At 39.2% G+C, this 16,080-nt stretch overlaps 1 protein-coding gene and 1 pseudogene across 1 annotated transcript in view; one reads left to right on the top strand and one right to left on the bottom strand.

The window, feature by feature from the left end:
• The window catches only part of LOC118735053, a 95,686-nt gene extending 93,028 nt beyond the window's left edge, over window positions 1–2,658 (bottom strand). The window contains exon 1 of the mRNA XM_036464649.1: window positions 2,426–2,658. Within this exon, the coding sequence (XP_036320542.1) occupies window positions 2,426–2,563 (138 nt within the window). The 5' untranslated portion in view covers window positions 2,564–2,658. The remainder of the gene's footprint in view (window positions 1–2,425) is intronic.
• Window positions 2,659–11,147: 8,489 nt separating this feature from the next.
• LOC118736498 lies at window positions 11,148–12,265 on the top strand (annotated as a pseudogene).
• Window positions 12,266–16,080: the final 3,815 nt, after the last annotated feature.

The following is a 16,080-nucleotide window of genomic DNA, read 5'->3' on the forward strand; positions in this document are numbered from 1 at the left end:
TTCTTAAGTAATTGATCACATTTTATTAAAATATAAACGTTTAATAGTGTAGAAATTGTGAAATTATTTAGCTTTAGCATGTATAGTCGGCCAGAGACAATTGCAGAAAACTGCAACCACTCGTGAAAACTTGCAATAAAAGCAATGTAGATGAAAGTACTAAATATTATTATTAAAATTAATCCATATAAAAAAACATTTTACATCATGTATTTGAAGTAAATCGGAATATATTTTTACATATACGATAGTTTCCATTTAACTCATAAAGTACATATTTCACTACAAATATTTTTAAGATCATTTCGAATTGCAAAAATAGCGCTAGTTAATTGTATTGAAGTATAAAACATTAGGGGTATTCTCGAAGTCTTGCACGATGCACGGATTGCACGAAATGCAAAAATACTATTCCAAATTTCGAAGAGTACGAGAACACCCCATTGCAAAGAGGTAGCATGCATGGGGAGCAAGCAGCGAAATTATGTATCAAATACAATAACAAGAGACAGCAAAAAAAAATTAAGTGAGCGAGATGAGAGGAATGAGAGAAATATGTAGCAATTCCAACAACAAAACAACTAGCACAGGGTCGCTATTATCTTGCTATGCTATTTTGCAAAATATATACATGGGTTTCGACGTTGCATATTTTGCAGCGATAGGAAATGTTGTTTCCCATGAATTTTCTTGTTGTGTGTTTGCAATTTATGCAATCCGTGCAATCCGTGCTACGTGCAATGGCTTTGCAAGATTTGGAGAATACCCCTATTTTATAGCGTTCATGTTTACTTATAAAGCGCATAACAATATTTCTCTCGCCACATATCCGATATTAAAATTTTTCACCACATTATTTTGCTGAACAGCACCCTGAAAGCGGCAAAACAGTTGCTGGCAACCCTCAAGTCCTTTATGGGGACCAAATTAACAGCCACAACAACAAAAACCTTTTCTACTGGTATACTGTTTTTTCCTTCAAAATCAATGCTTCGATAAATAACTGTAAACCATAAAAGTAGCGCTGCCATGGTATAGCGAAATTTGCTTTTATATTTTGGTTAGAATATTTTATTTAGGCGAAAGTAAAAAAGTGTGTAGTGTAAACTGAGTGTAATAGCGCAAACGAAATGTGAAATAAAGTGGCAATACCAGCGATTTGAGGTTATAATAATTTTGGCAGGCGCAAAGTTTGTTTACTCTGTTTTATTAACGAAATATATCAAATGAAGGTGAATAAATGATTTTGTTCGCATAAAACAATAACCGAAGACGTTTTAAGGGACAAATGCAGTTGGTCTACAAATCTCAAAAAAAAAAAAAAAAAAATTGGAATCGATATAGATGATTGAGCTCAGTATAACAGTATACTTCTTTTTTTGGGCAGACAACAACAACAAAAATTATCAAAGGTTAAAGTTCAAAATAAGCAATTTTTGAGATCAATATTTCTTAAAAACGAATGGATGGATCTTGAAAATTTTGATCTCATTTAATAGGAAATTTGATTCCCTTTGATTTGGATACGTACTCTATATATATGTTGGATAGTTCTTACACTCTATACTCTATATACATATATGTTGGATAGTTCTTACAAAAATTGAATTAATGTTAAATAATTATTAAAAAAAAACGCCTTTTGCAGAGAACACCTTTATGCGTAGGCGGCCTTCGGCCGCACTTAGGGATTATAACCCTTACAAAGTAGAATTCTCCTTCTGTTTTGCGAAGAAAAGGCACTGAACACCTTTGGCAGAGAACACACCTTTCTGCGTAGTCGGCCTTCGGCCGCACTTAGGGATTATAACACTCACAACGTAGAATTATCTTTCTGTGTTGCGAAGACAAGGCACTGAACACCTTTCTGCATAGGCGGCCTGCGGCCGCACTTAGGGATTATAACCCTCACAACGTAGAATTATCTTTCTGTGTTGCGAAGAAGAGGCACTGAACACCTTTTGCAGAGAACACCTTTCTGCGTAGGCGGCGTCGGCCGCACTTAGGGTTTGTAAGCTTTTTTATAATTATTTTACATTAATTCAATTTTTGTAAGAACTATACAGCATGTATATAAAGTACGTATACCAAATTAAAGGGAATCAAATTTCCTTTTAATGAGATTGATTTCAAAAAATGCTTATTTTGAACTTTAACCTTTGATAATTATTGTTGTTGTTTTCCCAAAAAAAGAAGTATACTGTTATACTCAGCTCAATCATCTCTATCAATTCCAATATATTTATTCTTAATTTGAGATTTGGAGCCCAACTGCATTTATGCCGTAAAAATGGTACATTTAAATAATGTAGGTAGACCCAAGGCAGAACTACCAATGAAGTGGTAAGTCCGTGCACCGGTATAAACACACTTTGTGAAAGCGATATATGCAAAAGATTTGCTGTTTGTTAAAGTACCGGTTTACCTTTTCGATTTCCTGTACCAAAAACACCATTTTTTCAGCTCCTGATAAAATGCCATGCATTATTACTAGTGGCCTGAAAGCACAACCACTGCAAATTAAATCTAAAAGCAAATACAGTACCAATTTCACTGAATACATTGCAGTTACTTGTAGGAATTAGAGGTGAAGTAGGGATGTCGAAAAAACGTCGATGCATCGAAAATATCGGTGGTTTTTTCGATACATCTAACAATTTCACTCGATGTAGGCATGGTCGATGGAAAAGTGTCGGAAAAATTTTAGAATGGTAATCCCCGATTACGGAATCAAAACTATGTTCACATTACCAACATAAAATACTTAGTTTCGTTTAAAATACCTCACTAAATTAAGTGCGTTCATACACGCGATTCTTTATTTGTCTTGACAGCTTTGTAGCCACCCTGTGTTATTGTTTATTTAACCAAAAGATATCGCGAATGTGAGTAATTGCGTATATTTTTATATTCTAAGTGGTTTGTGGTAATTTTTTAGATTTTAGATGAGTGATCAAAAGAGAAAGCTTCTGGAAATATTTTACAAACTACCACGCGCGATTATTAAAAACAAATACGTCCAAACACAATGACATATCAGTTCACGGTGCAGCGAACAAAGGTGGCGCCGTCAGTGGTACCGCTACTTTGGTTTTGCCGATTTTGACAGTTGTGGTAACTTGTAAATAAACCGTTGTTTACAAATCAGCGAAGAAGAAATTTGAATTATAAGTGAAAAATCAGTTTAACTTGTGTTAATTGCAATTTTTGAGCGATTTTTGAGTTGGAGACTGCGTAAAAACTAACACAATGAAGTGCCGTGTGTTAAATTGCGACAGCCGTCTAGATGCAAAAGCGTAGATGCAAGTGTAGCACTGGGACGAATCGCTGCGCTTTCTGTTCATAGGGCACGGCAAAGCCGTTCCCGAAATGTTTCTTTATTATTATATTAACAGCATTTCCCTACAATGATTTTGTTTCTGCTCCACGTAGCCTCCATTACCAACGACAGTCGGGTCTACGTAACCGGAACGAGCCAGATTTATATCTGCCCAAGGACTGTCACTCCAGCAACACTCCCCAAAAAGTCTGGGGAATTTGTATGCTGCTACAACAACAACAACCAAGTTAACTAATCAGTCCCACAGAGATGCCTTAATTGCAAAGCAATGTAGTACACTAAAACGTTTGCTGAAGCAGCCTCAATTGCGAAGCAATGGAGTGCAGTAAAATGTTCACTGTTCTCTAATAGATTAGGTGAAAAATGCAATATTTTCGTATTTAGCAAAATTAACACACGTTTTTCACTGTAAAGTGAACTGTTTTGGCAGTTTCAACTCGTTCTCCTTTTCGCTCTATTCTTTGTTTACTTGTGGTACACAAATGTCAACGCCCAGGACGGCGCAATCTTATATTCTATCATTCTTGATATCAGTTATGGGACCATACTTTTTCGATTATTATCGATAAAATTAGATCCGACACTGATTTGTTCGTGATTTGGTTGTTGGTTTAAGATAAACTACGTACTTTCAACTTAATTTACTGAGAGACTTTACAAGGCGAAATTACTTGTTTGTACTTAATTTATGCGTTCATTCCTTATCTTTTTGGACTAAAATCTGAAAAGTGTCAAAATGCCAGAGCGTAAGCAAAATGCGCTCACTAAAAGAGAATAACAGGAAAAGTAAAGGAACGCAAAAAACCAAATTTTTAGTCCAAAGAATGGCAACAACAAAGTTAACGTCAAATATGAATGGAAATGTATGTACAAAACACATTCACACAAGCACAAGCACAATAAACACTTACTATATCAATTATTTTTTGCCTCCTTCCTATTTCAATTCACTTTTTTTACTTTTTAGATTATTCTCACTTTTTGCATATTGTTGTTGTTGTTGTTGTTGTAGCGGCTACAACAACCCCGCCCAGATCGGTTGGTATCTCAGTCGTTGTCGTCAAGTTCCACTAACGGCAACCCTAGGAAGCGTGCAGCTTCTGTGGGATCTGTCCACAGGGACAGGGCCGTTAGGGTTGTCGGGTTTTCCGGGCATGCGAAGAGATGGTTCGAGTCATGTGGGGTCTCTCCGCATGCCGGACATTCGTTCGGCACATCCTCATTCAGCCTACTCAAGTAGGAGTTTAACCTGCTGCAGTAGCCGGAGCGAAGTTGAGCGAGTGTAGTGCGTGTCTCCCGAGGTAGATGAAGCTCTGTCTCGTCAATGTCCGGGGGTGGTATGCCTAGGACGGCATTCACAGGTCTAGAGTCTACATAACTCGAGACTGAGTCCCTGTGAATGCCGTTCAGGGCCTGTCTGTACGCTGTCGGGTCCAGAGGTTGCTTAATGAACCTCTGGACTTCGTCCGTCAGTTCATATAGATGCCTCCTGACGTGCCTAGGCGAGGGCTCCTCTGCAAGCAGCTGTCTGTTTGGGTGGCCACTTCTGTGGCTCCCGATCAGGAACTGCTTGCAGAGCATTATGTTGTGCTCCTTAACTGGGAGCATTTGCGCCTCGCCGTGCAAATGGTGTTCTGGCGACATCAGGAGGCATCCCGTCGCTGTCCTAAGTGCCGTATTTTGTGCCGTCTGTAGCATCGTCCACTGCGTCCTACTAGTCCCTGGCGACCACACTGGCGCTGCGTAGTTCAAAACCAGCCGGCCTATTGCCTTGTATGTTGCCAGCAACGTTTCTTTGTCTTTGCCCCAAGTACTGCCGGCTAGCGACTTGAGAACCTTGTTGTGGCTCTGTACTTTATTGACAATAGCGGTTGAGTGCGCAGAGAAGGAGAGCAGGCTGTCGAATGTTACTCCGAGTATTTTGGGGTTATTCACCGTCGGAATTGGTGTGTCATCGACGTGAATCCCCAGCGGTAGCCTGACCTCCTTCGTCCAGGTTGTGAACAGGGTCGCGGAGGATTTCGTAGGGGAGAGGGCTAGACACTTTGCGGTGAAGAAGCGAGAAAGTTCGGAGAGATAGCCGTTTACTTTCAAACACAGGTCATCAATTCCATTCCCAGTCGCCATGATCGAGCAGTCGTCGGCATAGGAGCCAATCGAGACTCCCTCTGGTGGTTGAGGGAGCTTTGAAATATAAAAGTTAAACAGTAGCGGGGAAAGGACACCACCCTGAGGAACCCCCTGTTTTATTTTTCGCTGCTTACTCGTTTTGTCTCTAAATGTTACCGACGAATGTCGACCACTCAGATAATTTGCCGACCACCGTTTGAGCCTCTGTGGGAGAGAGGAGGCCTCTATATCTTCTAGCAGCGTGGAATGGCAGACGGTGTCAAACGCCTTTGACAAGTCCAACGCTACTAGAATCGTTCTCTCACAGGGACGGTTGCGGTTAAGGCCACGAGTTATCTGAGTGTTTATGGCGTTAAGTGCTGTTGTTGTACTGTGCACTTTACGGAAACCATGCTGATGCTTCGCTGGGATCAGGTGGTTTGTGAAGTACGGGAGTAGCAAGGCCTCGAGTGTCTTCGCTACCGGGGAAAGGAGTGTAATCGGACGATACGAATCTCCTTTGTTGGCGGGTTTCCCCGGTTTGAGCAGTGGGACCACTCTCCCCACCTTCCAGATGTCTGGGATGATGAGAGTGGCCATTGACAGGTTGAGGACCTCCGTTAGGAACGCTACCCCCGCAGGACCCAAATTTTTCAGCATCAGCATGCATATTCCGTCGGGACCCAAGCTTTGGAGGCTTTCGCCTTCCCGATGGCCACCTGAACTTCACCGCAAGTGAAAGCAAGGGGGGCACAATTTGTTGGCAGTTTGTGCAGCCTTCTGGTCACTCGACGCTTGGCTTTGTCTACCGGAGGATGCAGTATGAACTGCCGGCTAAAATAGCTCGCGCATCGCTCCGGGTCCGACGAAGCATGGTCGTCGAAGGAAATTTCGACTCTGTCGTCGTGCTTCGTCGGATTAGACAATGACCTCACGGTTGACCAAAGCTTGCTCACACCAGAGGTGAAATTACAAGTCTTCAGGTGCTCCCCACTTCTTCCGCTTATGTACGTTTACAAGTTGCCGAATCTCCGCGTTGAGATCCCTGATGCGGGGATCTCCGGGATCGGCCTGACGAAGGCTATCCCGCTCATCAGCTAGAACAGCCGCTTCGGCAGGGAAGTTTGGACGTGGGTCCGATATGCATCCTGCCGGTATGAAGCGAGCTGCAGCAGCAGTGATAGCCCTGCGGAACTTACGTTCACCGAGGTGGACGTCGGTTGGTGTGGGGAGCGCTGCGAAGGTGTTTTCAGTAAACTCCGCGTAACCTTTCCAATCAGCTTTGGAAAAGTTGTTATAGGTCCGGTGTTTGGCGGAGGCAAAGTCGGTTGGTTTATCAATCGAGATGACTATGGGTAGATGGTCTGATGCTAACGTCAGCATAGGTCGCCACGTTATGCTGTTTATCAGACCAGCGCTGACTATTGTGATGTCTGGCGAGCTACTGCAGTTACCCATAATCCTGGTGGGTGCGTCGTCGTTCATTGTGCAGAATGTCGAATCGTCTATCTGCTCTAACCCCGTTTAGGTCGGCGAAGTATCTCAGAAGTTGTCCGTCCATAGGGCAACATTCACTACTTTTTGCATATTCTTTAATTTCCGTTAAATTAAATTTAGTTGAGTTTGACACTTTTCAGGATTTTGCCAGAAAAAATTCTTCTGATTAAATCTGACTACTTCGGACTGATGAGAGTCACTCTCACTGGGTGTTGCTCTCTCATTTTAGCTGTCATTTCCGAGTTAAGGAACGCTTTTTGGACTAAATCTGACTACTTCGGACTTCTTCTGACTATTTCTGGGAGATAAGGAACGCTTCTAAGGAAAATAGGTGGTTACAGGGGGTTCTAAAGGGGTATATATAAAGTTTTAAAGCGCGGAACCTTATGGTTTTTAATTAATTTGTTATTAATGTTTGTAATTTTCACCAACTTTTATGGGAATATTTCACAATATATAATGCACTTTCCACTAAATTTACACGTTATTTACACTCAATATATGCGCAGTAAGAGGGTGCACGTTCAAACAAATAAATACTTTAAGTATATTACAACTTTTTTATCAAAAATTGATTGTTGTTGTTTAATTTTATGAGTGTACATGCAGAATATGTGCAAATGCCAGCAGGACTGTGTTGCCATATCTACAAAAACCAAGAGTGGAAAGCAAGACCAAAAGAAAATACGATTAAAAGGAAAATACGATAAGGTTCTTTTGTTCAGATAAAAATAAATAGTAGGGGGATTGGGGTCATATTCCCCCATAAAATACTGAAACACATTTTTAAGGCTTATATGTATATTTTATTGCGTCAATAAGTTTGAGGGAAGGGTCCTCATGCTTACGAGCAATTGTTTTGCGCCACAGATAATCTATAATTTTATCCGCAAAATTATGAGGATTATTATAGTTGTCTCTGTTAAAAAAAACCTTTAAATTACACGCCATTGTGATTCGATCCTTTGCGTATGCGCGCCGTCGTCTGCCACAAAGGGGTTATCCGGATCGCTGTGGTTTACTTTTCTGTGCTCATACCCGTGGTTCGCTAGGCAATCGTACGCCTTCCAAAAATCGGTACAAATAATTGTACCCTCGGCCACATGTTTTTGAATGAGGGGTATGAGCACCTCAGCAGACCGGACATTTTCTGGGCAGACTTCCAACCTCAGATCGTCGCTGCCGTCCTCAACCATCCCTAAGACCCAATGGCCTTCCACTCTCCTGCCTAAATCAAAATATAAATTAAAGAATATGTGTTTTTAAATAAATTTTTGGTACCTTTGTGGTATTTTCGCTTCCCGAACTTGCTCTCGTCGATCTGAACAATTTTACCGGGGCCCCAATTTTGCCTAACACCTCCTGCTGATCGACTTGATACAAAACAACTGCCTCACGACAGTAGTACCAATCGCAGATGGTGGCGCTAGATAAAACGGTTCCCTCGGTAATACTTTCTTTTCGGACTTCAGCCTGGTTCCAGTGCGAAGCGTAAGCGTACATTAGGTAAACAATTTCTGGTATTGGAAGCTGGGCATTTTCAAACCACGTACCAGTGGCCCTAGAAACGCCCGATCTTGAACGGCAGCTCCCTTTGCGGCATCGAAAGCTGCCGACCGTGTTGTTACCCCATGGTGAAACCGTCATTGGGATTTTATGCGTACGGCATAATCTTCTGGTCAAAATTAGACCCTGTGCTCCTGCGAAAGCGGTACATTTTTTCACGCGTATCAAAAGTCTTTGATACCTTTAGAAGGCTCCACATTCCGCGTACTTCAGCGACGCACAGTACAGTCGCATTTCGTGGATGAACACCACTGCTAGTGGAGGGCGTATCGATATCTTTAAATAATACGATAAATATTTACTAGATGTATAAATATAAGCACTTAAAAATTTAAAAACATACCTGCTTGATCGTCAGTAATTTTAGTTTAAAATAAATAATAATATACAAAACCCAGAGCTCACAAACAACGGCGAATTAACGTTTGGAAAAGAATATAATACCAAAGCAGAAAAAGAAACGTTACTTTGAATAAAACTAACGGTACAATCCACAGTGGTACCCATTAAAAGGGGTACCAAAACTCTGTGGAACAAAAACATAACATAAATAATAAATTTTCCTTGCGTCCACAGTATTTTAGCGTAGAATTCCTTTCTGCGTAGGCGGCGTTCGGCCGCGCTTAGGGATTATAACCCTCACAACGTAGAATTCTCCTTTCTGTGTTGCCAAAGAAAGGGGGCCGAACGCCTTTTGCATAGAACACCTTTCTGCGTAGACGGCCTTCGGCCGTGCTTAGGGATTATAACCCTTACTACGTAGAATTCTCCTTTCTGTGTGACATAGCTGGGGCTACCGCTCCAGTGATATAACCTTGGGAAAGGATGAGGTAACTAGAATTCCCTTTCTGTGTGGTAAACCTGGGGCTGCCGCCCAAGTGATGTCTATTTTGGTTACGGTTACGGGCATAAAGGAAAGCCAACCGCACCTTTCTTGCTTTCCACTCTTTATTTTTAGATATGGCAACACAGTCCTGCTGCCATTTGCACATATTCTGCATATACTCTCATAAAATTAAACAACAATCAATTTTTGATAAAAAAACCTGTAATATACTAAAAGTATTTATTTGTTTGAACGTGCACACTCTAACTGCGCATATATTGAGTGTAAATAACCTGTAAATTTAGTGGAAAATGCATTATATATTGTAAAATAGTGCCATACAAGTTGGTTAAAATTACAAATCTTAATAACAAATTGCTTAAAAAGTATAAGGTTGCGCGCTTTGAATCTTCATACAAAGAAATATTAGACCCCCTCTACCTCCCATATTTTCCTTAATGCTGTACTCCGGGGTTACCAATCTAAAGCCCATCCAAGTATCGATGTATTTTTAAAAAGACACGTCCCTATTTAAATACCGTCCATTTAATTTTGTAAAGCATTTTGTATCTACTCAGTATATCCAGTTAAAAAAACTGTGGTGAAGTCCTTTATAGGCCCGTCAGAATGGGTACTTGTACGTCAATAACAGAAAAGTATGCGAAGGAAGTGGCGTACGTAACCTAGAGATACGCCACAATGAGGGTGTTGCGTCTGCAAACAAAAATCAGCTGTTCCTTATGGAGGTTTACACAAGTCAATTTTGCAGTAACAATATCAAAAAATAACACTTTTTTACTAATATATTCACACCTCTCTTCATGTCTTCGTCACTATCTTTGACTTTTCGAAGACATTTTATTGTCTGGACGTCTACTCTACTGAAACAATGTGACAATTAATACATATTCTCAATTGTCTTGCCTTGTGTAAACGCAGGGTTATACAACTGTCAGCAGTGACGGACTTTCGTGCGTCAAAAGTTGGGTGTTGGCCAACTCTAGTTGGGTCCGTCGACGCAAGGGTTACCAATCTGACGCTCTCTATGCAAACACACACAGTCTACTCAAATGTCAGTTTCATCCTTGAGCGGAACGTGCGCAAAGTACCCATTCTGACGGGGCCATTATGGGAATAAAGTTTCCAGAGGTGAAATTTTAGGTACACGAAATTTCTTACACGCATGGTTGTTTTTCAGCACCTATGAAAGAAACTTAAGAAACATCAAAAAAAAATATGCATATAGTGCATTACTTTTTGAAAGAAATACCATATAATGTATGTACTCTGATTAATAATATTAAAAAGTGTATTATAACCACCGTTTAATGTTATATTTGATACCAATTAATTTTGCTACTCGGATCGCTCTGCGCATTGCCACTGAATATTAGGTTAAAATTACATCCCTGGTCCTTGTGCTTTCTGTTTTGCATCGTGGTGAATTCTCATTTCTCAGAAATTTTACAACAAAACAAAATTAAGGGAGTATTTTATTTGCTAATTTTTGCGATTTCTATTGTTTAATGTAAATTTTATGTATTTTTATGATATGTTGAGGCAAGAAAGAATGCGCAGTTTGAAAATGAAGTTATTAGTATGAAGTAGCAGCGCAGGCACATTTGGAAAATTATGCCGATAAGCAAGATGGAATTTGGGAAAGTAAGTGCCTGGTTGCAGCATATCTTATGTATTAAAAAAGTATTTAATTAAATGAAATTTTGCTTAATAGAAATGTTATAAATCGAGTGGCGTTATTTAAGATGTGATCCAAATTGGCCAAATTTGTTTCATCTTCTCAACGTGCTAAGTTACAAGTTAAGATGACTGCCACCACGGCCGGTAAGAAACCCGAAGCAAAGGGCAAACAACCTTCCAGGAAGCTGCCTGCTGTTCCCGAGGTGTAGCTGAAGTTCAGCAAGAAGCAGGTCAGCGAACGTGCTACCCTGATCAAGCGTAAACTAAAGCGATCTGCTGTGATTGCACTCCGCAAACTTGGTGCATGCTGAGAAATATCAAGCAAAATATCTCCGTGATGGACGCCGTGAGAATAAGTTGATCCGTCTGGCAAAGAAACGCGGCCCATTTTACGTGCCTGCAGAAGACAAATTGGCTTTTGTGATCTGTATCAGCGGTATCAACAAAGTTGCACCAAAAGTGCGTAAAGTTTTAAGGCCTGTATGCAGCTCTCAAGAAAAGCAAAAACGCCATATAAAATGACGTATAAGAAATGGCTAAGAAATTTTCTTGAGTCAAATTTCCTTAAGGCCGTACGCAGTTCTTAAGAAATTTGCTACGATTTCTACTACGGTTTTCTAAAGTTTTCTTGTAAAAAAAGAGCACAAGGCAACCCAGGTTTGCAACAGAAATATATGCCCGTTTCATTATTTCTTGAGGAAAGAGTGAGGCAACAGGCTGTGAAGTATCAAAAATGTCAAAATTCCTTGGACACACACACGAAATAATGGCAATTTTTGCTTGACCGTCTTCTTGAGAGAGAGCTGCATACAGGGCTATACTGTTGTTCCGTTTTCGCCACATTAATCACAGTTGGTTCATCAAATTGAACCATTAATATGCTACGCATTGCCGAACCCTATATCACATGGGGTTATCCAAATCTGAAATCAGTTCGTGAATTGATCTACAAACGTGGAATTGTCAAGCACAACCATAAACGTGTCTGAATCTCTGACTACTTTGTGATCGAACGCAAATTGCGCAAAGCACACGATATTCAGTGCGTTGATTATTTGGCGCACGAAATATTCACAGTTGGATCCCACTTCAAGAAAGCCTCTAACTTCCTCTGGCCATTCAAGCTCAACACCAACCGGCGGCTGGCGCAAGAGGGCTTATCACTACGTTAAGGTTGGTGATTTCGGTAATAAGATAAGATCAACAAACTGCCTCGCAAGATGGTTTAAAGAAATTTGTTTGGTGTACAAGGTGAAGAATTTTTTTTTAAATTATATAATAAATAAAAATAGAAAATGTTTTTTTTGTAACTTTCTGAAGGTTTAAACCAGGGTTCGGATTTACCTCATTTTAGCCCCTCGCTCGCTCGTTAGTTTGCTCTGAGTTAGCGCAACTCACGAGCAACACGCGAGGCTGTTTGCAAATGAGCACTCGTTAAGTACGAGCGCACGTGCTGAGCAGCCAGCGCGCGAGTAATTAAACGAGGGCAGCGCAAGAGTAGAGCGGCAAGCAAACGCCTCATTAGCTCTGCCCTCGCGAGGGCGTCGTTGCGAGCGAGGCACTCATTTACAGCACCAGACGAGCGAGGCAGATGAGGCGAGTAAACTAGCGAGGCAAATGAGGCAAGCAGATTAGACAGGCAAACGCGTTGTTTGGTCGGCAAAAATGTATGGGATACAAATTGCAGCAACTAAGAATTTCGAGTAAAGTATTGTATGCACGCATGCAGATATGTATATACATACATATGTATATACACATATGTTTGTATATATTTATGTATATATTCTCATGCACAGAAGAATCGATTCGTGCTATTTTGACCAGTTTTATCTACTAGGTAGGCACATATGTGCATACATATCTATGTAGGTATAATGTTTTTAATGTTCAATAATTTCTTATAAAATTTCAACTTATACACTTAGGTCGCTTTTTATGCGGATTTGAATTTATGCGGTTTTTCAAACACTTTTTCGCTGTAGCGATTTTGCTTTTTTGAGAGCTTTTATTACTTTTTTTCAATATGTAAGGGGCAATGCTTCTGATAAATAATTTTTCTTTGCATTCTTACATACAAGTAATTACTAAGTAATTTGACTAAGTAACTATGTTACATATGTATAAATAGAAAATAATATTTATAAAAATCATTATTTTGTCTTTCATTTCATAAATGAGTAGGACATCAGCATTTTCAAATGAATATTCCTTGTTTAGCCCCCATACATATATATGTATGTAGGATAATACAAACTACTATTTGATAATTAAGGCTGGTCCACATAGAACTTTCGCGTTGACTTTGTAGTTGGCGTTGGTTTGATAGAACGCAAGTTAAAAGTATGCGTTCTAACTACAATGAAGCTTGGCAGAGACTACTTTTCCCACTAAATTAACATATTAACGAGAGATAAATTAATATTTCATATCAATAATAGCATGAAAACATATCAATAATAGCATGAAACAACATTTCATTTAATTTTATTTATTTGCAACAGCTGGCGACCGACGCAGCGATTTTTCTGCTTTGTGTTGGCTTTAGCGTTGCCAAATTTTGGATATGTGGACGGCTGCTTTGAAATTCGACGTCAACGCAACGCCAAAGTTGTATGCGAACCGGTCTCTATTCTTTGTTTACGCAAATTTTCCCATGTCTACATATCCATATATTCATGCATACATATGTACATATGTCTTTGAACAACAGGCCACAAATAAATTGTTTCACCAAGGACTATATTTCATTCAGGTTTACAGCATAACTGCTACAAGAAGCAAACTATTTTGGGGGTCTTAACAAGTGCTTACTTGTTTTTTGTTTCTGCGGCACAAACGATTATAATGGCGCGTATTCATAGTCCAGCAACTAAGTCGAAACTAACAAAGTTGCAACTTAAATTTAAGTACCAACTTAAAATTTACCTCTATTCATAGTCGCATTTCAGACTTCTACTAAGTAGTTTCGACTTAGTTTACGATATAGCAAAATGAGTGTGAAAATGTATCGATTTTTCTTTACGATATTTTGGAAAAATTACATTTTTATTAAATAATGTCAAGTTTGATTATCCGTTTATGTAATTTTTATTTTCATGGCATGATTATGCAAAAGAATAAGGTATCATTTTTTTGTTAATTGTGTGAAATAGCCACAATAACCGCAGTGATGTGAAGTCGATGTTTATCGAAAGCATGCTGTGAAACATACAAATAGTAGATATCTAAATGTTATGCACACATTTACTTTAAAAGAACTAGCGTGAAACTGACTTATTATTTGAGAATTTTTCTAAATTATTCCAATTATAAATTTGTGATTTAGCTTTCTTCGAATTGTAATACGCATTTAATTTCATCTTCCGAATAAAATGGATCGATCTTTCTAAATTTTAATTGGAGATTATTCAATATTATCAAAATCACCCTCTACCAACATAATTTTTACATATTTCGTCTGTTTTCCCTTAATTTGATAAAATACTTCTTCCTAGTTACGACTTAGTTGCAGCTGCAGCCTAAATTTTAAGTTGGTACTTAGCCAGAAAAGTCGAAACTAAGGCGACTATGAATAGCTTTAGTTGTGACTTAGAATAGTGTCGACTTAGTTGAGTACTAAATATGACTATGAATATGCGCCAATATCTTCGTTACTTACTTTCCTCTGTAAAGACAAAATACATACATAAATAATATATAAATATGCATGTTATGTGTGTACACATGTACACATGTATGAATATAACTCTAAAAAATAATGCATTCCATAATCTATGCTTATGAATGTAATCAATTTTATTTGTTGTTTTAAATGCTGCCCTAATATAATACTTTACATATATATATGCATATGTACATACAATTATTAACATACTTTCGTACATAATCTATTGACATACATTCCCACATTTTTATGCACAAAAATACATGTGTTGTAAAGTACGCTCGGAGCGCTCGCTCGTCGCTCACTCGTCTTTCCTAGCAGAGTGATAATGCAGACAGCTACTCGCCTCGCACTGCGAGCGAGCAACACCCAACAGCCTCGCTCGTTTAATAGAAGCGCGAGTAAACAAGCAGCGCTCGCTCGTTTGGCGAGCGAGCCAAACTTCACGTACCTCGCCTCATTGCTGCTACGAGTACGAGCTGCGAGTGCCTCGTTGTCTACGAGGAATTGAGTAGGAGTTTGCTCGCTCGCTCGCTCGCACTCCGAGTTTTTGCCCGCCCTGGTTTAAACCGCAAATATGCCAAACGGAAGGCAGCTTATATTCGCGATTCCTTGAATAGTGTCGAAATTCCATTGCCGTTTCTAAAGGCCAATTCAAAAGGCTCCAATCCACAAATTTAATTATTTGTTTTGGTTTTTCAGCTCATTAATGATGCAACCAGGGTTGCATTTACCGTCTATGAAAATATTTTATGGAGCGTTCCAAAATTAGCTCCGAGCAACTAAATGTTGGTTCGGCTTAAGTGAAACAGTTTTTTGTTAAATATTATTCCTGGTACTTATTAAAAAAAATCAGATCAATATTAATGTATGAAATGAAGTAAATAAAAATCTATGAACACATTTCTTGAATATTTTGTCATAGAGCCGTTATTAAATACAGACATAACGGCGTCGGGCGTTGGTCTTGACGTATATAGAATTAATGCGTTAGAGAGATAAATATACAAGCTAAACTTTTTTGTTAATTAACGATGCATTTTACTAATCAGCCCAATCGTGAGTTTCGCCAGAATTTTTTTCACCCACCCGTAGTGAATACACGGAAACGAAAAGTGAAAAGGTGACTCGGTTCGAGAAAATTAAACTCATGATAAGGCTGAATAAGTCGGAAAAACAGATGACGCTATTCTAAAGATCTTGATTAGTTTAGTACAACAGCTTTACTAACGTAATTTGTACCAAATTACCGAAAACATTTTAGTCAATTACTCGGAAACTAAAGATATCCAAAAATCTGTTAACAAAAAATCGAAATATGTTATTTTAAAATATATAACTGCATCTTTAACTGAAAACTGTCAAAATGACGCTTAC

This window comes from Rhagoletis pomonella, unplaced genomic scaffold (assembly GCF_013731165.1).
Source record: "Rhagoletis pomonella isolate Grant_MI unplaced genomic scaffold, Rhpom_1.0 Rhpom_scaffold_00003, whole genome shotgun sequence".
Taxonomy (NCBI): domain Eukaryota; kingdom Metazoa; phylum Arthropoda; class Insecta; order Diptera; family Tephritidae; genus Rhagoletis; species Rhagoletis pomonella.